The sequence below is a fragment of the Taudactylus pleione genome, unplaced genomic scaffold (assembly GCF_031769625.1).
Source record: "Taudactylus pleione unplaced genomic scaffold, aTauple2 ptg000399l, whole genome shotgun sequence".
Taxonomy (NCBI): Eukaryota; Metazoa; Chordata; class Amphibia; order Anura; family Myobatrachidae; genus Taudactylus; species Taudactylus pleione.
In genome coordinates, this window is record NW_028284801.1 from 4,517,122 (window position 1) to 4,539,841 (window position 22,720).

At 38.7% G+C, this 22,720-nt stretch overlaps 1 protein-coding gene across 7 annotated transcripts in view; it reads left to right on the forward strand.

Annotated features, from left to right (window-relative positions):
- Positions 1–22,720, forward strand: part of PTPRS (protein tyrosine phosphatase receptor type S) — a 458,571-nt gene that overhangs the window by 205,078 nt on the left and 230,773 nt on the right. For all 7 annotated transcript variants that reach the window (XM_088446483.1, XM_088446485.1, XM_088446484.1 and 4 more), the window contains exons 6-8: positions 9,408–9,518; positions 20,772–21,041; positions 22,034–22,615. In XM_088446483.1, the coding sequence (XP_088302609.1) occupies positions 9,408–9,518; positions 20,772–21,041; positions 22,034–22,615 (963 nt within the window). The remainder of the gene's footprint in view (positions 1–9,407; positions 9,519–20,771; positions 21,042–22,033; positions 22,616–22,720) is intronic.

The window sequence follows — 22,720 nt, forward strand, 5'->3', positions numbered from 1 at the left end:
TCAGATTCCAGCAGTGAACCTAAACCATTAAGCTCCAGCTTTTCTGGGAAACTGGCATCTGTGGGGGAAGCCGAGTATGTACAGCCATGGCCAAAAGTTTTGAGGATGACACAAGTATTGCTTTTCACAAAATTTGCTGCCAGTCCTCAGCAGTCCAATCAATGTACCTTTTTGCAGAATATCAGTCTGTCCTTGATGTTTTTCCTGGAGAGAAGTGGCTTCTTTGCTGCTCTTCTTGATAACAGACCATCCTCCAAAAGTCTTCGCCTCACTGTGGGTGAAGATGCACTCGCACTTGCCTGTTGCCATTCCAGAGCAAGGTCTGCACTGGTGGTGCCCCGATCCCGCAGCTAATTCAACTTTAGAAGACTGTTTTGGCGCTTGCTGGACATTCTTGGGCGCCCTGAAGCCTTCTTCACAACTATTGAACCTCTCTCCTTGAAGTTCTTGATGATCCGATAAAAAATGGTTGATTTAGGTGCAATCTTACTAGCAGCAATATTCTTCACTGTGAAGCCCTGGTTGTGCAAAGCAATGATGACTGCACGTCTTTCCTTGCAGGTAACCATGGTTAACAGAGGAAGAAAAATGATTTCATGCTCCACCCTCTTTTTAAAGCTTCCAGTCTGTTATTCTAACTCAATCAGCATGACAGAGTGATCTCCAGCCTTGTCCTCGTCAACACTTTCACCTGTGTTAATGAGAGAATCACTTACATGATGTCAGCTGGTCCTTTTGTGGCAGGGCTGAAATGCAGTGGAAATGTTTTTGGGATTAAGTTAATTATCATGGCAAAGAGGAACTTTGCAATTCATCTGATCACTCTTCATGACATTCTCGAGTATATGCAAATTGCCATCATAAATACTGAAGCAGCAGTCTTTGTGAAAACCAATACTTGTGTCATTCTCAGAACTTTTGGCCATGACTGTATGTCTAAAACAAAATCTAAAAGATGTCCATAACTGGCAGATATCCTTGAGATTGAAACATAAATTTATTGTTTTATTATTATTGATTTGTCTATTTGACCAGATCCAATTATACTGTTATATAGATATAGGACAGCATTTGATACTTCTATTTATTGGCTTATAATACAATATATCTTTAGATAAAGAGATTTCCTATGGTGAAGGGCTAATTGCTAACATTAATTTGTGTAACATAGTGCTGCTCATTTCCTTCCTAATTCGGTAATTTTGGCATATATCCTCTCTGTTTCTGTTTATACTATTGGTTACTAACCATTTTCTCAGTTCCCCCTGAAATTGGCAATTGTGTCATCTGTATTGTGAAGTGGTTCCTGCGCTTCCTGTGATCTTATGAAAGTCTTTTCTTTTTGGTATTTCTCTCCAAAAAAAACTCTATGTAAAAGAAAGAGATAATATATAGTGTAAAACCGTAACAATGTTTTATAAATCATGAAAGATTGATATACAGTCACCCTTTAGAAGTGAGTTATAGATGTTGGACCCAATTTTCACCGTGGTCCTGCGGTGAAAATTGTTGTATGTTTTTTTTAGGTCTGGTGAAATTAAAAACATACCGCTAAGACCTTTTTAGCGGTAGCGCCAACCACTTACATCTGTATCCCAAATTGTGTCTTCTGGTATTATTTAGGTGCATGAATTTGTTATAAATGGAAAGGAAATTTGTGTTCGCTACTTATTTTTCTAAGTTAGTAGCACCTTTATTTTAAAACATTTGGTTGCCTTAAGGATCTATATGCATTAGAATATGTAGGCGGTAAAGAAAAAATCTGAAGGGAAAAGGTAAACCGTTCTGCAATTTAGGGCCTTATTCAGATTTGTACACTAATGCTGCTGTATCTTTGTACTCAACTGCTATGCGAAAATATGCAAATGTCGCAGCCACCGATGGACAGAATACCAACAGCGCATCCCCACGGTCAAAATCCCGAAAGTATTTTAAACCAAATCTTAACCCTAATTCACCCCTTCCGCAGCCTAACCTTAACCCACCCCATCTGCAGCTAAACCTTAACCACTCCTACTGCAGCTAAACCTTAACCCACCCTTACCGTTGCCTAACCTTAACCCACCCCTACCGCCGCTTAACCTTATCCCACCCCTACTGCAGCCTAACCTTAACCCACCTCTCCCACAGCCTAACCTTAACCCACCCCTACTGCAGCCTAACCTTAACCCACCTCTCCCACAGCCTAATCTTAAACCACTGTCCCGCAGCCTAACCTTAACCATCCCACAGCCTTACCCTAACTCTCCCCCTAGTGCCTAACCCTAATGCCATCGGAATCTGTTGGGATGATGCTGTTGGTATTGTGACAGTCAGCATTCTGACAGTCTGGATCCTTGTGAGTGACTTTGTAAAGTACCTTGACTATGCACATGCACGGTGGTTCACTGATCTCTTAATTGCGTAAACATTAGCATTGAGTAGAACTATGAATCACGCCCTTTGACAGAAGACTGGGTCTATTTAATTTATGTTTCTGTGAAACTGTATTTGTCTTATCAGATTGTCTGAATTTTTGCACATTTTTGCCACTGTTTGGTATTGAAGTTTTGCATCAGTCCTAAAAATATGTAAGAGGAGAATAAAAAAAATGCCTGTAACCTTAGAGAGTTAAGGGGGAGATGTACTAAGCTCTGGAAGGTGATAAATTGGAGAGTGATAAACGACCAACCACTCAGCTCCTAACTGTCATGTTATAGGCTGTGTTTGAAAAATTACAATTAGGAGTTGATTGTTTGGTCGTTTACCTCTCTCCACTTTATCACTTACCAGAGCTTCATACATCTGCCCCTAGAGCGTTAAATTGGCACAAGTAGCTATATAATAGTCACAGACATACTGTCAAGTGTAATGAAAGAGACCAAAATCAATTTTTAGCTATGGCCAAGACAAGGCCTTATAGAAAGATTTAAACAAGCAATTAACTTTTGCTTCGCAATGTATGATAAAATAATTACCGACTACAGTGACGTTATCAAACTCAGACTGCATTAAGTTACTGAATCTAACAGGGAATTAATTATTTCACATTTGATTAGTGCGTTTGCAAGTTTTTCAGGAGTTGACCCTGGGTGTAATAATTGAAAAACAATTTAATACACCTGTGTTTTTAAAAAGCTCAGAAATTTTTTTTTTTAACAAATCCCATTTCCCACAGCTACAGTCGCTGGGCACATACCATGGTGAGCGCCATGTTACCAGAGACCTGCACATGTGCAGTAGACTCTGGCACAATCCCAGAGTCTACTGCATTACAGGAAGGAGCCACGTTGTAGTCTGCACACGGGGGCCCCTCCACTTAAACTGCCCCTGAAAGGAAGCATAAATCATTAGTCCAGGCCACCTTCTTGCAGTGCTCCATGGTCCAGGTCTGATGCTCACGTGTCCTTTGTAGGAACTTTCAACGGTGGACAAAGGTCAGCATGGTGATTCTGACCGGTCTGCAGCTACACAGCCCCATATGCAGCAAGCTGCAATGTTTTGCTTGTTTTGACACCGTTCTATCATATACTGAAGACAGCTCCCTATTTGGTGCACTCTTTATGTTCAATTATAATTCTTAAAACTTAACTTTTATTAGGTTTTAGAGATCCATGGTTGAGCACAACTGGTTATGTCAAATTGACTGAGCTACTAATTAAGTCACCTGTGCTCAACCATGGATATCTCTAAATCCTGAACTGTTGGGGAGCCTTGAGGACCGCGTTTAACCTCTGTCCTAGGCAACCGAGCCCAGTGAGAAGTAGGGTTGGTGTGTCGTCATAGGTGTGGGTCTCTGCTTTGGACATGCCTGATGATTTCACCACCATGTACTGCTGCTGTGTTTGAGCTGCCTTTTCCTGCACGATTGGTGTTCGTTCTTATTTAGAGAAGTGTTTTATTGCATTTTGCTTAGATCTGTCCGCTTGCTTGCTTCCATTACCAGTACATGCCACCCCTCCTGAATGAAATGGTATCTTCCACATTTGCAGTACTATATATAGTCCTTTGTTGTATAATTCACAGTGAAGATGGCAGTAAACACAATTTAAGCGACTTTGAACAAGGCTTGATAGTAGGTGCTGGTGTGATGGGTCACTCCATCTCCAAAATAAACACAAGTTTTATTTTCACGTGTGATTTCAAGGGTGTTCCACGACAACACAACATGAGGGAAGGTATCCAGCGTGCGACAACGCCAACGAAAACCTGTGGACAATCATGGTTCCTTTGCACCCGTTCATGTCATGCATTCACTCAGGAGCGGACTCTTTCAACAGTGTGGTGGCACAGCAGTGCGCCACCACACAGGTCCGGAGACTACAGATTATGGCTGGAGGCGCATTCTTCTGAATTTGACATCATGCGTTGGCCCCTTCACCAGATTTGAACCCAATAGAACATGTGGGATGCAGACAACTTGCCATCAACAGCAGGGTTCCACCATCAGCAAATATTTTTATTATTCAGGCATGGTGTATAGCAGAAATGTCAAACTCACGGCCCATGGGCCGCATGTGGCCCCAAACGCATAGTTTGCAGCCCCACATTTACTACTGTAAAACAAGTGGAATGCTGCTCGCCGGGATGCCGGATGAGTTCCTGCTGGGCTGGCACTCTGACACTGCTGCAGGGCCAGCTGCCGCGATCAGATAGCATTCACCTTTCTGCCTGCGGATGGTAAAATGTCTGCGGGGGGAGCTGCTGCTCCTGCGCATGCTCGACTGCAGCAGCTACTCCCATGGGCATTTGCAGTTCCGACCTCCCAAACCTTTGCTCCCCACCACAGCCAGCCTGCTCAGGACCAGGAGCACTGATGACGTTGCACTGTCCGAGCTCTCAGTGTGTACCCAGCTGTCCGCGAAGAGCAGGAGGACTCATCTGCATTCTGCAAGGAAGAGGAGCAGGGTAAATTGGAGGGGGCTGGCACAGGGGTTGGAAGCTGAATAGACAAGGACAGGAGGCACAAAAAGTGCTTGTGGCTGGAGGCTCCCAAAGGGAGCAAGAGAGGACACGGGCATGTGGCTGGAGGACACAGGGAGCTGGAAGGGACACATGTTCCATGTTAGAAAGAAACCACCATATAGGTAAGCCTCTACCTGAGATTGGAAAATTGATGACAGCAAAAAAGATGTGAAATATCGGGAAGAAGACAATAAAATTAATACTACATGTTTCCTTCAACTTTATTGTTGGTTTTTCTTAATAATAAACCATTCAAAACTGCATATAACAATTATTTTTTTTTTTATTATTATTGTGGCCCACACACTCTCTATAGTAGCGTACACACTAGATGATATTTTGCACGATTTGCCTGATTTCAACTAATCGGAAAAACAAATTGTGTAAAATATGTGCAAATCGTGAGTGTCCACTCATGATACAGATGTGCGTACCCGCAGGTCGTCCATCGTATCTTATGCCTACAGCAGGCAAGATCTGTCAATCTTGTACACGACGCACTGGAAATCGTTAAGGATGCACAATGGTTCGTTGGTCAGATTGGACACTTTTTAGCACCATATTGTGTCCTAGAGTGCAGTTGTGCTGCCTGGGAGAGTTCAAGGGAAATCGTTCTCGATATCGCATTGTGAGCACATCGTCTAGCGTATAGGCACCTTTAGACCTTGAATATTCGGCCCGGTTGGGATTTCGAGCTTGACATGGCTGGTGTACAGTATCTGCACAGTACTTCATGGAGTGCATGCCCTGTAATATTGCTACTGTAATCCGATTAAAAGAAGGACCTATGCATTAGTAGACAGTGGCGCTTGAGTGTATGCAGTATGTGTATATGTATATATCCGTGCACACACACATAATATATAAATATACAGCAGGTAAAATAAGTATTGAACACATCAACATTTTTCTCAGTAAATATATTTGTAATGGGGCTATTGTAATGAAATTGTCACCAAATGTCAGCAACAACCCATGCAATCCACACATGCAAAGAAATCAAACCATAGCGGTCCAAATTATGTGTGACACAGGGAAAAAGTATTGAACACGCTTACTGAAATGTATTTAATACTTTGTACAAAAGCCTTTGTTGGTAATGACAGCTTCAAGACGCCTCCTTTATGGAAAAACTAGTCGCATGCATTGCTCAGGTGTGATTTTGGCCCATTCCACACGAACAGTCTTCAAATCTTGAAGGTTCTGTGGGCCTCTTCTATGAACTCTGATCTTTAGTTCTTTCCATAGATTTCCAATTGGATTCAAGTCAGGCGATTGGCTGGGCCATTCTAGTAGCTTTATTTTCTTTCTCTGAAACCAACTGAGAGCGTCCTTGGCTGTGAGTTTGTGATCATTGTCTTGCTGAAATGTCCACCCTCGTTTCATCTTTAGCATCCTGGTAGATGGCAGCTTTATCAAGAATGTCTCAGTACATTTTTCCATTCATCCTTCCTTCAATCAAATTAAGTATGCCAGTACTGTATACTGAAAAACAGCCCCACACCATGATGTTCCAACCTACAAACTTCACTGTTGGTATGTTGTTTTTTTTTGGGTGATGTGCAGTGCCATCTCTCCTCCAAACATGGTGTGTATTATGGCATCCAAAGAGTTAAATTTTGGTCTTATCTGACCAGACTATATTCTCCCAGCATTTCACAGGCTTGTCCAAATGTTGTGCAACAAACTTTAAAAGAGCTTCAACATGCTTTTTCTTCAGCAATGGAGTCTTGCGTGGTGAGCGTGCACAGGCCATGGAGGTTGAGTGCATTACTTTATTGTTTTCTTTGAAACAATTGTATCTGCTAATTCCAGGTCTTTCTGAAGCTATCCACAAATGGTCCTTGGCTCTTGGACAAGTCTTCTGATAATTCTTTTCACTCCTCTCTCAGAAATCTTGCGAGGAGCACCTGGTCGTGTCCAGTTTATGGTAAAATGATGTTCTTTCCACTTCCGGATTATGATCCCAACAGTGCTCACTAGAACATTCAGAAATTTAGAAATCCTTCTGTAACCACTGCCATGAGTATGTTTTGCAACAATTCGGTTGTGAAGGTTTTGAGAAAGCTCTTTGCTTTTACCCATCATGAGATGTTTCTTGTGTGACACCTTGGTAATGAGACACCTTTTTATGGGCCATCAGTTGGGACTGAACCAGCTTATATGAATGTGCACTGACAAGGGGCAGGATTGCTTTGTAATTACTGATAGATTTCAGATGGTGTCTTGGCTTTCCATGCCTTTTTGCACCTCCCTTTCTTCATGGGTTCAATACTTTTTCCCTGTATCATTTCACATTATTACACATAACTTAATTTATGGACATCTATGGTTGATTTCTTTGCATGTGTGGATTGTTGCTGACATTTGGTGAAAATGTCATTACAGTAGCCCCATTACAAAAATATTTACTGAGAAAAATGTTGATGTGTTCAATACATATTTTACCAGCTGTATATATGTGTGTGTGTGTGTGTGTATATATATATATATATATATATATATATATATATATAACTCTGGATGTTATTAGAGCTTTATACATGTGTGTATTTGGGTGTATGTTTGTATGTATTCATTCATATAATCCTAAGGGAAAAACTGTTTTTATTCCAACATTATGTTATACAGTACCTGTTCTTAATCAAGCAAAATGACTGCTCATGGAAAATCTGGAAATTAAAACAAATGCTATTCTTTTGAAAATGTTAGCAAGAGAAACGTACACATTGTTTAAAGCTTCTCAAACCTACAGTGCACCAGAAGAAGCCATTTTGTGGGCAGTATGAATTTTCACAGAATGCAGTCTCTTCAGTCACTAGGAAGAAATCACAGTACTGAAGCACTGACTGTCTTTGTGCATCATTGCTCCTACTGAATCAATTACCTGCATTGATTTGAATATAACAAAATGGCTTCCTTCACTATATTCAAGAGTAGAATGCATTTTAAGTTCTTTTAGCTTGCATACATTTTATAAAGTTTTAAATTAGTCTGAAGTTGCGTGTGGGTGGCTATAAGAATTTCCTCCTACGGGACCCTTTCTTGGCTATGTGCCTGGTAAACTAAATATAATTCCTCACCACTGTCACTTTTTTTCTTTGCTTTCATTACAGAAAATACACCAATTCGAGGTAAGGCATTTCATAACCTTCCAAATGGAAACACTCCTTTCTCCTTATTAAACCTACAGCAACACTTTAGCAGGGCCCATCTTTCCTTGTGTTTTTTTTCTATTTACTAGGTTTTGGATTTGTGTGTTTTTTTTTTAACATAATTTAGTTACATTATGACTATCAATGTTTATATAGTGATTGCATCATCCAAAACAAATGGTAAGCATTACTTTTCTAAGGCTAGACATACATTACGTTGCCTGGCCTAAACAATAAAATCCCTGTCCAGTTCAGCCGCACATAGATGGTCACATTGTATGCTTTCCAGCCATTAGATGCTCATGCTGAACAATCGGATACCTTCTGTTGGAACATTGGCCTGTTGAAGCATTAGTAAGTAACATGCAGGAAAGCCATTCTTCTGATTGCATTCTTTTATATTTATCCCATTGATCGCTATAATATCATTATTAGGCAACGCACTTGCTTTTGGGTCCCACGTGGCAATATTATGTCACCGGAAATATTTTAGCTTTTGGGGGCGAACATAAATAAGAGATTGCATCTTTACCAAAACATAACCTCAACAATAGGAAAGGTTTTTGATTATTTTAGACCGTAAACTTGGGCACCGGATCGCATGACAAATGCATTGTTAATATTATAAATCATTCTTTGCTTCTTTCCTTGGCATCAAATGAGGTTAAAAGTTAACGGAATATATTGTAAAGGTCATGTTAATCAGAGTACAGCATGAATGTGAAAATAAGAATAATAAGTAAAAAAAAGCAATTGTAACAAAAACAACCTATTACGGACAAACTGTCCAGATACAAGGAAACCATATCATAGAACTAGTTCAATAATCAATGTGATCTTTGTGATGCTTGCTTTTGATGCAGTACTTTACTATTTTCCTTAATAACACCAGAATTACCATGGGTGCACAGTTTTACAATATTTGCAGTGTATACAAATTGATGCCTGTGCTTATTGATCATACAGTTATTCAGTATAGTTACAGAAGACACTACTGACTTTCAGTGATGATATTTTGTGCTATTAAAATTTTATACATCATTTAATAATCATACATTAAGCAAAGCAGTTTGTCAGGCGGTGAAGTCTAAAGATGTTGTGACAATCATTATTTTTAAAATTGTTTAAATTACCTATTATTTTTTTGTGACTAGGTTCTGCAGTTCCTTTGGCTACTGAGTACATTTTTGTGTTCAGCCAGTGGGCATAACAAGGTTCCTGAAATATTACTCCCAAATAAAGACATAAAAAGAAGATTTAAAAATGTAAATTAATTTGTTCTGCTGTTGTTTTCTACTTTCTTTGCAGGTGCCTTACAAATTGAAAACAGTGAGGAGACTGATCAGGGAAAGTACGAGTGTGTGGCAACCAACAGTGCTGGAGTTCGCTACTCTTCACCTGCTAATCTTTACGTGAGAGGTAGGGAGCAGCAGAGCTCTGCACGCTGGTAATGTGAACAGTTTGCAGGCTGTACCTGCTGTCTGGTCCCAATATCACTAATATTGGCTTTAACTTTTGGAACGGTTTGGTGTTTGGTTTAATGGCTTGTTAGCTATAAGTATACAGTTCATGTGCCACTAAATCGTGTAGATGACTAGGGTAATAATTTTTTTAAACAATCTGTAGTTAAAGTACAACACAGCTGACAGTTGGTGACAGTAGGCATTACAATGTAAAAATAAGTATTTGGTAGGTATTTTACTATTGTTTCAAACGGGACACTGAAATTACTTTGCGATTATTGTGTATACCCCAGGAGACGAAAAATACAAATACCTTCAAACTAAATCTGTTTTTTATAGTTGAATGCATAGCAAGAAAATTGGCAGGATAGAATGAAGATCTCGTTGTTTAACTTAGCGAGAGTTGTTTAACTTAGCGAGTGAGAGTTTTATACAGAAAATGAATTCAAAATTATTTGATAGTCATTTCATTAAATTGGTTAAGTTGACAATACTCAAATGTCGAACCTACAGGCAAATAATAAAGTGATAGAATTGCTTTAACATATTGTGTATCTCAAAGACGTGGTAGGTATGAATATTATAACGTTTAGATTTTAAATCTAATTAAAGTGTTGGTTTTATTTTATTATACAGTAGGTCATTCTGTGTTTTGTAGCACAACATATCTTATTCTATTTACAACATCTGTACCTGACAAATATATTTCTCAATGAGCTTTCACCCAGTCATCCTACATATATTAATTTATTGTACAATAACCCAATCTTTTAGAGATCATTATGCTCTTCCTCTAATCTGCAGAAAAGAATTAGATATTACAATTGTGACTGGAGATATTACATTATGTAATTATATTGATAGTGTTGGGGCGAAGTAAAATAATTGTGTATTTGCCAACAGTGTACTGAGTATAATGTTAAAAGAGCATTTTAGTCACACTTATGTTGTCAGGTTAGAGAATAGTTATGACACATTAATGAATTGGGTGGATTGAGCATTCAGCTCAGAAGCTAAGGAAATATTTGTTACTATATTTAGTATAATTAATGGAATAGTCGCTTTGCAGCTAAAAGCCTGGAGAAGGTCTTTTTTTACTCTCTCTGTGTCTCCCCTATTTTTTCTCTTCTCCTCATGTCATTGTGTTCTGCATCAAACCCCTTAACATCCCTCAGAGCTACGAGAAGGTTGGTGTGTTTTTTTTTTGTTTACGTTCTTTACCCACATTTTTACATTTATAAAGAAAAAAAAAATGAAAAGAAAAATATATTTTAGTGAAGGGCAGTGCAGCTGTCCACGGGCTTTGGGGATTGAGATGATATTGCATTGTGAGACCTCTCTATGCATCCTTTGGTAATGTTGCTGGGTTTTTGCACTTTTCGTCGTCATGATTATTGGGTGCTTGGGCATTGAGCCTGATGCATGATAGGAGAATGCAACTATCTTTGCATGTCTTTTTCTATTTTTTTCAATTTGTGTGTGTTTTTTTTTTTTTATTTATGTTTTATATATTTTGAGTTTATTTTCAGTTATTTTGTCCTTGAATTAGCCAGTTTTATTTAGCTTTCTTGTGGTGATCAATGCATACTTAAAAATCTTGTTCCTGCCCTGTGTGCGTAAAAAATAACATTCATATTTTTCAATCTCTGTGTGGATAAAATAAAATTAGATAAATTCTGTCATGAATGCATTAACAAAATCAGGTCCTTAAATCACTTTTAACTCCTTTACAAATTGCCAAAGTATTTTATATTTGCTCAACATAACATAAGACCTCAGCAAAAATGTTGTTTTGACTAAAGACAATTTATAAAGGGGATATTTCATTTAAACTATATTGTGTTTAGGAAAAAAGAAAACTAAATATATACACATTTCTTCTTATTGCCATATATATTAGTATAAAATACCAGCATTAATATTATATTTATATGTAGAATGCATTTTAAATGTATAAATAAGCCCCAAAGTGAACAAGAAATGTTTGTGAATTGTTTAGAATAAATCATTATTATAGCAAAATGGCCAAACCACGAATGGTCCACTTGTGATTTTGTCTTCCTTTTTGTGCGTAATGGGAGTATGACTTGCTAAATATAGAATTATTTCCGTAATTCATATTAGTATGTGAAGTTTTCACGGGGCAGGAACATAATGACAAGGAAGAAAAGCTGCACATGTATGTTTGTTCTGCACTTTTTTGTAATGCTATATTCTCTTTGCTTTAGAGGAAACATTAGATTATACCTTGTAAAGTTTAAACTCAAATCTTCAACTTCTTTCGGCTTGCTTGATCATTTTCTTCTCAAGTGGAACAGAGATCTCGGCCAAGAACAAGAGCCAATGTTTTTGCTTTATCTTATTATATGAGTGTGTTTAAAAGTATTCAGTTACTTAAAAAATATATAATATATATAGCTATAGTGCCATAACATTTGATTGTGATAAGAAAAAAGGTGTAATCTAAGATCCTTCTGTTATGTAGAGGCTGCACATTATTTTGGCTCCCCTCCTTACATCCCTTTCTTCTGCATTTTGGAATAAGACGGAATTACTCCTGTCTCACCAAAATGGTATTATAATATTTGTCTTTCCCTGTTTGGAGCCGCCGCTTGCTGACTGTTGGAGTGCGATTAAATAATTGGATTATGTTAGTGCTTCAAATGCTCATACCACTGTTTTTAGTTTTTATTTAATTTTGTTTTCTTATTGTAAGTTTATTATATTTTCCCATTTTTTCCTTCTCTAAATCGGGGCTTGAAAAGTCAGAGGTTTGACTGTAGAATTCAGCATACTATTGAAATTATTGCAAAGAATACTCACAGAGCATATTTTTATTGATATATAGGATAGAACAAACTAAGAAATCTACAACCTTAATAATGTGTAACCAAAACTCATTGGGGTATATTTACTAAAGTGCGGCTTTTTAGTAGTGGAGATGTTGCCCATAGCAACAAATCAGATTCCAGCTATTATTTTCTAGAAGATGCTAAACAACTGTTAAGTAGAATCTGATTAGTTGCTATTGGCAACATCTCCACTTCTAAAAATCCCTGCACTTTAGTAAATATAACCCATTATGTCTATTCAAATTCTGCTCTCAAAATATATCTTGTATATATGTGTATTTTGTGTTTGTCTCTATTCATTTATCTGCAGTAATAAAGCAGCCTTTTTGATGGAAAAGTACTTGACAAAGACATGGTAACTAAAGATGAGCATTTCTGTTTTGGCTAGGATCTTCTTGCCAAGTTCGGAATGAGGCAAAATGTCATCTTTCATGGATAACTGTGCCGAGATGTCAATGAAAGATCACGTTTTGTCTCATCCCAAGATCTAAGCCTGAACCTCTCATCTCTAATGGTATAACATAATACAATACCAGTGACATGACATGAATAAAATAATAATAAAAAAGGTTCTCAAAATACTCAATATGATAGCAATCTCTCCCGCCTAAGTACATGTAAGCTTTACAACTTTAATTGATCAGTAATGAAATGTCATTTTAGAATGTCATCCAACAGTATAATCTTGTCAAACAATTTATTATAGTATACAAAGGTAAAATTTGCCTAACCACATAATGGTTAGTTACGGGATCTTGGCAGTTGGGATGCCGGCGGTCAGAATATCAACCGCGGCATCTTGACAGTCAGAATCCTGACAGAATTAGGTAAGTATCCCAACCCTCCCTTTAACCCTAACCCACCTTTTTCACAGTCTAACCCTTCCTCCCGGGAGTCTATCCCGAACGCTCCCACTAGTGCCTAACCCTAATACTTACTGCCCACCAGCATCCTGACCACCAGGAAGTCGTCTATATGCCCACATAACTACTCAGTAAAATTTTATTGTAAAATTGCAATGTTTTATAAATAGGATGTTAGAAAAAAATAAGGCAGTACTTAAGGAGAGCTTAAAACAGCTGGTGAACTAACTTTGACATGTGATGTTTCACCAAGAGCTAAATTCCTACCACGAACAGGAGCATGGTCAAGGCAGGTATAAACTACACTTCAATGTATCTGTCTATATCCCCATATCTCCCTTTTCTATCAACGTCCCCTTCTTCTCTGTATGTTGTTTGTATAGTCATCTCTTCTCCTGTTTCTATCTCGTTTCTCAGCTCTGCCTTGTTTATGCCTCTTTCTGCTTCTTGTTGCATTGTTTATGCCTTTTCTTGTCCATGACTTATGTATGCGGTCCCTCTTCCTCTCATCTTTGGCCTTCTATTTCCCCACTCATGTTTCCTCTCTGCCCCTGTGCTTTTGTTGCCTTTTATAATCTCCCCTCCACCTGTCTGCCCCCCTTGTTATTTGATTGTGCCTGGTTTATGATCCCTTTTGCATTTTGTATCCTCCGACCTGTGCACATCTGTGTTTTTTTCCCCCTTTCCCGCCTGTTCGTCTCCTTTCTGTGTATTTTGTCTATACAATTCCCACAGGTCTTCAATTTGTTCCTGCAGTACACAGACAGCTTCTTGTTGCATGTGATGTCACTGTGATTGATGTCCTCTTACTGTGGAGTTACCTTGCCCCTACTTGGCCATGTGCCTTCTACCCGCAAGAGTTTATTGTCCAAACAGTGGGTTCCCTGACACTGATCGTCGGCATTCATCTAGTCAACCAACAGTGACTACCAACCAGATTTAGAGCATCAATCTTGATGCAGTCTTGTATTCCCTTGGTGTCCTTGCATAACAACTAAGAAGCTACTAAGCACAAATCATAGTATAATGGAGCAAATGTACCACAGATATAATACAAACTATTTTCTTTCTCTTTTTCAAACTAATGCAGTGTATAGTCATATATGCAGATATACATATTGCAGAGATGGTCCTCCCATTGCTTTTGGGGGATGGGGTATTTAGACAACTTGTGGAACTACAAGTCCTTATATCCTTGTATATTTGCTTGTTTTGTATATTAGGACATCACAGATGTAGAAACGCAGGAAAAATATATAAAACAATTTCAGCTATAAACCAAAATGATGCCTGAGAATACTAAATTTTTTCCAATGATTTCTGCTTACATCTCATACGTAGTCAAAGCTTAGAAGAGAAATAAGATTTAAAAAAAAAAAAAGTCTCTACCTGAGAATCTCTCATGTGCATTGGGGCAGCGCTGAAAACAAAATTTAGAATAGAGAAGAGAGAAAACTTGAAGAAAAGAAGTTGGCAATGTATTAATTCATTCACTATCCAGCCATATCCATATAGTCACGTTTTATATCATCATATATGCTTAGGTGATAATAGTGCTTTGTGAGCATGCCTGTGACTTTAGATTCTACTTTATTTAGACCAGGGATGGGGAACCTCAGGCCCGGGGGCTGTATAAGGCCCGCGGAAGCTTTTGGTCTGGTCCTCGGAGCTGTTTTCTGCTAACCTCAACTGGCTAGCAGGGTGTCTAGAATGGCACCCTGCAGCCAGAATCTATGCAGTAGCGCAACCTGGAGTGTCCTTAGGATGCTTCAGTTGGTCACACCGCTCCCCTCACAGCTCCCCGGAGCATCCTCAGAATGCGCCAGGCATTGCTGTAATCACCAGCTATTGTGGCCCCGCCCTGTGTGATGTCACATGGAGTGGGCGTGGCCAGACCCACAAATAAAGTTATATTTATCAAAATGGTCCTCGGCAGTAAAAAGGTTCCCCACCACTGATTTAGACCAACTCAATTTATTTTCTGGTGCTTGAGTAACTTGGTGTGTTAGTTTCATTTAATGATAATCATTCTGTCTAATCACCTGATAACTGAACCAGTATTTCCTCGACTCTGATTGTTTGTTGACACCTTGTCCCCAACTTGTAAAGCTTATGAGCAATTTGAGCATGTCTTTAACATGGCCTGAATATTGACCATGGTCCCTGGGTTATTCCCCCTGTATAGAAAGCTGCTACCTCTTATCTGACCAGCACAGTAGGTTCACATTATTGATAATTCATTGGACTGCTCATGGCATGGACTTTGCTTATGTTCCACTACCAGTCGCAACTATACAGGATATGAGTTAAAAAAAACAAGAGAATAAATATTGCAATGCATTTCACACAAATTGTGTCTAGTCGCCTGGATATGCTACATTCTATCCTCTCTCTGCTTCTCCATTTCAATTGGTTCTCCACTTTCTTCAACCATTATACCTACTCCTGCAGTCAGTTCCTAATCTAGTGGTTCCCAAACTGTGCACCGTGGCACCCTGGGGTGCCTTGGGACACTTGCAAGGGTGCCTCAGGTTGGTGGTCCATCATCAGATCAAATAATTTATGGTCAGTGTAATGTAAATATGTGAATAAACAGAAGTGCAAACCTGCCCACCACCACATAACTGAACCCAAGGATGACAGGTCAGCACAGTTTACTTCACTTTACTACTTTACTACATTTTTTTATACATTTCTCAATAAGAAACTGTTGGCTTAGGAGTGCCATGAAAACAATGTTGATACTCTAGGGGCCATGATTCAAAAAAGTTTGGGAACCACTGGCCTAACCTGTGATCCACATTCCTGTAGAAGTTTTATCAAACAGCGCTCAGCTCCTATTCTATACCAACCAATTTCCTCATCATGTAGACAAATCCTTGGCTGAGCCTGTCAGTTGTGAGAAAAGCATGACATTTGATGCACCTGGTTGGGTTTTTCTGCCAGCCACAGACAAGACAACATGACATGAAGATTGCATTTGGGCTACAGATGAGGCTTTATTTTAGCAGTTTTCTGGATCTCCCAGTAATTTTTGGAGAATATGATCACTTCACGCACTAAGGTACATTAGAAAGTGCAGAAAATATTGCCTCTAGAAGATGCATTAGAAAGTGCAGGAAATATTGCCTCTAGAAGATGCTGCTACTCTTATATTGAAAGATTGATAGACTGGAGCTTTCATTCACTGCAAGCAGAATTATAGAGAGCAATCACAAAACAGTAGTCTTCTATGAAATGGTAATGCTATTGGTGTAATTTAGACCTACAAGTTACAGTAGGTCTAATGCAAGACGGGAGAAAACATATAATAATATATTTTAAATTGTGGGTAACTACCTTCTTATATTCATATACCCAGACAGGGGAATTGGAAAAAACTGCAGTAGGGTTACAACCATTTGTATGACATCGGAGACTCCACATGCCCCTTAAGTGGCCTCCGCATGCCCCCAATTACACTCTAAATAGTAGTCTCTTTTTACAACATAAGCACTTTGACTCTTCCCTAAAGGGAATAGCATCAGAGGCTTAGGTACAGAGCAGCCCAAAAGGGTCAAACCCACAACCCTTACGTGACCTCCACATGCCCCTTACGTGGCCTCCACATATCCCTTTTTATGCCATCAGATAACCCCTAAAGCAGAGGTTCCCAAACTTTTTTGAATCATGGTGCCCCAGAGTATCTGCATTATTTTCATGGCACCCCTAAGCGAAAAAGTTTGTTATTGAGAAATTCAGAAAAAAATGTAGTAAAGTGAAGTAAATTGTGCTCCCCTCTCATCCTTAGGCTCAGTTATGTGGTGGTGACAGGTTTGCGCTTCTGTTTGTCCACATATTTATATTACATTGACCATAAATAATTTGATTTGGTGCTGGACCTCCAAACTGAGGCATCCCTGTGTCGCGGCGCACAGTTTGGGAACCACTGCCCTATAGTCATCAGGCTCCTCATATTAACATTACATACCTTGGCTGGCTTCGCTGCTTACATTGTGAGTGTGACCGTTTACATTTTATTAATGGGAGAGCAAAGGGGTGGTATAAAAAGTGTGTGTATTGAATTATCAAACTACAAAGACATTTTTACTACTACTATGTGAGAACCATCAACTGATTTTTCATAAGGGATGAGGTAAAAATACACATGTATAAAATATATGAATCATGAATATTCACAAATCTTGTGAAATAATGGAATAAATATGGCCATTTCATCATCTGGGTGATAGTCCCATGCCAGCTTGTCATATACTATGAAATATTTAACTCTTGTTTGGATTACCCTTTAGTCTCTGAAGAGCTAAGTTCTAGACTGCAGGGCTGCACTTAAACATAAAACCACAGAGGTTTTGATATTGAGTCGCATGCAGTGTCAAAGCACATGCAGTTGCCCAACGTTTTAAGTCTGCACAAGCGTCCCGGATGAACAGAGCATTTGTCATGATGGTTAGCTCTCAGAGATGCAGAACATAATTGTACGCATGATCTGTGTAATTCCCTGGCCATTCCTGGGAGGTAACGGGGGGATGACTAAGTTGATGTGGAAGCTATAATTTATATATGCAGAAGTTTTAAATGATATATTACACCTTTGCACTTTGTGTCTCCTTTATTCACTAATATAAATATAACAAGAATATACTACACTAGATGGTGCTGTCTTCTCACCCAGGTAGGGAAGGATATCTGACTATCTAGCAGCCTATATGGTAAGCCTGACTCAGGAAGGGGGCACATGTATGTTTGTTTGTATGTATAATTATGTATGTGTGACTGTATGTATGTGTATATGTGTGGAACTGTATATCTGCATGCAAGTGACTATATGTGTGTATGTATATGTCTGTGACTATAACTATGCATGTATCCCCCAACTATCCCAATTTTGGTGGGACAGCCCTGATTTTCAAGTACTGAAAGTACTGGAGAAGGTGGCGTGGTATGATGATTTACGGTTACTTTTACATCATGTGTGGATGTCCAGGTGCGTGGGCGTCATTTACCTGGGGAAGAGAGTGATGACACCAGAATGCACTATGGGAAGAAGGCACGTAACATAACCTAAATATTGTTGCAGACCAAGCACACCCCTTCATGGCAACGGTATTCCCTGATGGCAGTGGCCTCTTTTAGCAGGATAATGTGCCCTGCCAAACTGCAAACACTGTTCAGGAATGGTTTGAGGAATGAAGAGTTCAAGGTGTTGACTTGGTCTTCAACTTCCCCAAATCTCAATCGAGCATCTGTTGGATGTGCTGGCAAACAAGTCTGAGCAATCGTAGCACCACCTTGCAATTTACAGGACTTAAAGGATCTGCTGCTAAAGTCTTGGTGTCAGATACCACAGGACACGTGGCGGGACGAAGGGGTGGAGGGCACCTCCACAATGTGGATTTAATGTTCTCTGATCAGTGTGTTTGTATGCCTGTATGTATGTGTGTGACTATGTATATATGTGTGTATACTGTGTGTGTGTGTGTATATATATATATATATATATATATATATATATATATATATATACAGTATGTGTGTATGTATGTGTGTGTGTGTGTATATATATTTATATTGGCCCAGGCAAACCTGACTGGTGTTCTGTATACCAGTATTTAGCCCTAGACATAATTCCGCATTCATTTTAAAATTGCATGTTTTTTCTTGCATTTTTAATCCAGTTTAAAATCTGTTACTATACAGTCAGAAATAATGCTTGTTACATTTTGTGCTCTGTGAGTGTTTCTTTTCTACTTGCATGCACTAATATAGTTAAATAGGCTAAATGAAAAATCTCCAAACGTATCACCCTGTCCTTCAGACTCCGATATTTGATTTTTAAAGACAGTTATACATTTTTAAATTCTATTTTAATTAATCTCTGTTACAGTTTGTATTGGTTTTTTTTCTCATGACAACACAGTGTATGTATCACATGCTGCTGTTTGTCTGTAAATGTGTTTGCTGACTACATTTTGCCAGTCAGCTTCTGTCCCATTTCTACTCTCTGCACTCAGTTATATGTTGGCCCCATCAGAAGACTTGCACTACTCTGTTCTGTCCGCATGTTACTTTGTTTTCTCCACTTTTCTTCATTGTATGTTAGGTGTGCCTGAGGATTTGGTGGAGCCTCTGTGACTCTCTTCTTTGGAACTGATTCTTTTCCCTGTGTCGTATATCGATGACACGTAGAAATACAGATGGACATAACTGAATGTTGTGCAGAGGGCATGTTTCATAATCCCTTACTTGTTGCACATTCATGCAGCAGAATATTCACAATATTTGTCCAAAAGCATCATAATTTTACCTTAGAAACCACGAGCTAATCAAACTCATATATGTAGTATTTATTCATAGTCAGTTTTATTCTTTAGACTAGAAGAATTTTTGTATATCCCTTTGTCCACCTTTCCCTGTCTAGTACATGAAATGATTTGTGTTTATGGAAATAGCAGGTCCTTACATTACTATGCTGAAGATGTTACCAAGAACAGAGTCACTGATATTGGGGCTGCCTCAACCCCTTTGATCCATGTTCTAACTTGTGAGGTCTGAAAACTGCATCCACCTATCAGCAAGGGGGATGCACAGAACATGTCACTGTTACTCTCAGCGTTAAGTCCATCACTTTGTTTTACTATGAACAATCTGTTTAATATCCCACCAGGGTTATAGGTATCCATGTGTTGAACACTAGTCACAAAGCATTAAGTGGGTTCTCTGCCCTTAATCCCCCAATGCCTTTTTCTACACCCAGTATTATTGCGGGCATTTGCTAGTTGCCCTTATGTTATATTCCTCTGCATTTTTCTGTCTTTCCCTTCCCTTTTTGTCTTCTTTCCCGACTTTGTTTTAGTTATATTTTTTACAAATTTTATACCTCTTTTGCATGATGTTTGTGTTTCTGAGAGCTGCATTTATCGATGAAACCGTGTCAGATTCTAAAGAGGCTTTGTTAGGGTTTTTACACCCCAAAACCACAAAAATTTCATTAGAGTTTCTCATCTCTACTGCCAATATGTGGTGAATCAAAACAGCAGTTACTCTTTTTGAATACTAGCTCTTGGGGTGGTTTAGCTATGTTACAGTATGAGAAGCACCTATAATAAATATGCTTTGTTTTATAACCGATTTTAAAGTAAAAAAAAAACACTTTGAGGTATTGTTTGTAAATAGTGTGGGAATTGTAAACTACCAGGTATGGAATAGTGTTCAGCTTAAATAGATTGTCAGACCCCATATCTGTTGATAAAGATGAGAAATTGCTAATAAATTTTTGTGTATTATCTGTGCTGTGATGGGTGTACTCCTGATATATGGAACCCTTTTGCTATGAATTATGGCTTCATGTTTATATATTCTCACTTTTTGTTTGTGAAGTAAGTTTTTATTTTAAAGTCTTTATTTAAAAATATTTTATTTTTCATTTCCAAAGTTACAGTGTACCTATTTAAGCCCTTGTTCCTTCTGTATCCTTGTTAATTTTATTTACAGTTCGTCGTGTTGCTCCACGCTTCTCAATTCTGCCTGTGAGCCATGAAATTATGCCGGGAGGTAATGTAAATATAACATGTGTTGCGGTTGGTTCACCCATGCCATATGTGAAGTGGATGATGGGCGCTGAAGACCTAACACCGGAAGATGACATGCCAGTTGGGCGTAACGTTCTGGAACTTACCAATGTTAAGGAGTCTGCTAATTATACCTGTGTTGCTATGTCAAGTCTTGGGGTTATTGAGTCTGTAGCCCAAATCACGGTTAAATGTGAGTATAAGGTACATCTCTGTGATATGATAGGGAAAGTTACTGTAAAAGTGAACTTTATACATTACTGAATTTTTTATGTGCTTGTCTTGAACACTTCTTTTTCTTTCTTTATTTCCTGGTGAGTTTTTGTTTTTGAATGAGGTCCATTCACACTGAAATTGTAAAACCATACATGTAATCTAAAGATTGACAGAGATTCAATGTTTTTCATTTGTTTGAGAGAGAAGTACCCTTGAAGCAACTTGCAGGGGGTTTTAGAATTTCCTTTTTCCCCCACAGCTGTTCTTAACCAAGCCATTTCAGAACTATCCAGAGAGTGGTTTATTGTGTGTGATACAAGAATTGCCTTGTTCTACTAGTTGGGGGATGGGGATAACATAGATATAGTTAAAGGAAATATCAACCTATAGTAAAGAACCACTAAAATTAAATACAGGTTGGCTTTTCATTAATAGTCTGATCTGTAAATATAAATAGAATTTGAAGTAACCCAAGTATTAGAGCTAGACTGTACATACATTTTTGTAAATGTGATGAATAGCTCTATTACATAAGACCAACCTTTAATGAATGCTACAACTGAGTGACAAGATAACACTAGCTTCAATACTCACATCTGTGCCATTTGCTACAAGACGCATCCACTCGGTACTATGTCCAAGCTTGAAATATGACATGCACAGTCTGCATTTATGGATGTGCGTGACAAAAATCAATTTCTATTTAGATTGGATTATTATTAAGTATCAGACTTATTTTGGAACATCATGTGTCTCGATATAGGGACATTTGACCTCTATCTGCAGCAATATCGCTATATGTGAGGCTAGTTCTAAGTTGCCTTGTCCTTCTCAAGCTTTTTTTTTTTTTTCAGGTTGTCTAATGGGTAAAATATGAGATCCCCTTGCTAAATACTTTGTTTAAATTCTAGTTGAATCCTGTGTCATTTTGTTTCACTGATTTTATTGTGTTTTTGTTTCCTAACCTAGCCCTTCCTAAGGCACCTGGTGCTCCAGTTGTAACAGAAACCACTGCCACAAGCATTACAATTACTTGGGATTCAGGAAATCCTGATCCTGTATCTTACTATATAATAGAGTACAAGTTTAAAACACAGGATGGGCCATATCAAATCAAGGAAGACATCACCACTACAAGATACAGCATTGGAGGCCTCAGTCCTAACTCTGAGTATGAGATCTGGGTATCGGCAGTAAACTCTATTGGCCAAGGACCACCCAGTGAACCTGTTGTAACACGCACAGGAGAGCAAGCTCCTGCCAGTGCGCCTCGAAATGTACAGGCCCGAATGCTTAGCTCTACTACTATGATAATTCAGTGGGAAGAGCCTGTGGAACCCAATGGTCAAATAAGGGGATACCGAATTTATTACACTATGGACCCTGAGAAGCAAGTTAGCAACTGGGATAAAGCTAGTGTGGATGATAGCCTCTTGACAACTATAAGAGGCTTATTGGAACATGAAACCTACACTGTCAGAGTTTTAGCTTTTACTTCAGTAGGGGATGGCCCGCTCTCTGATCCTATCCAAGTGAAAACACAGCAAGGAGGTTAGTCATTGTTTTTCTTCCATAACCCCTTGAGGGCATGCTGTATACAACAGTATATCCAAGTAAGTTTTATGTAGTTGATTTAGTTTTTCAATATTTTTTTCT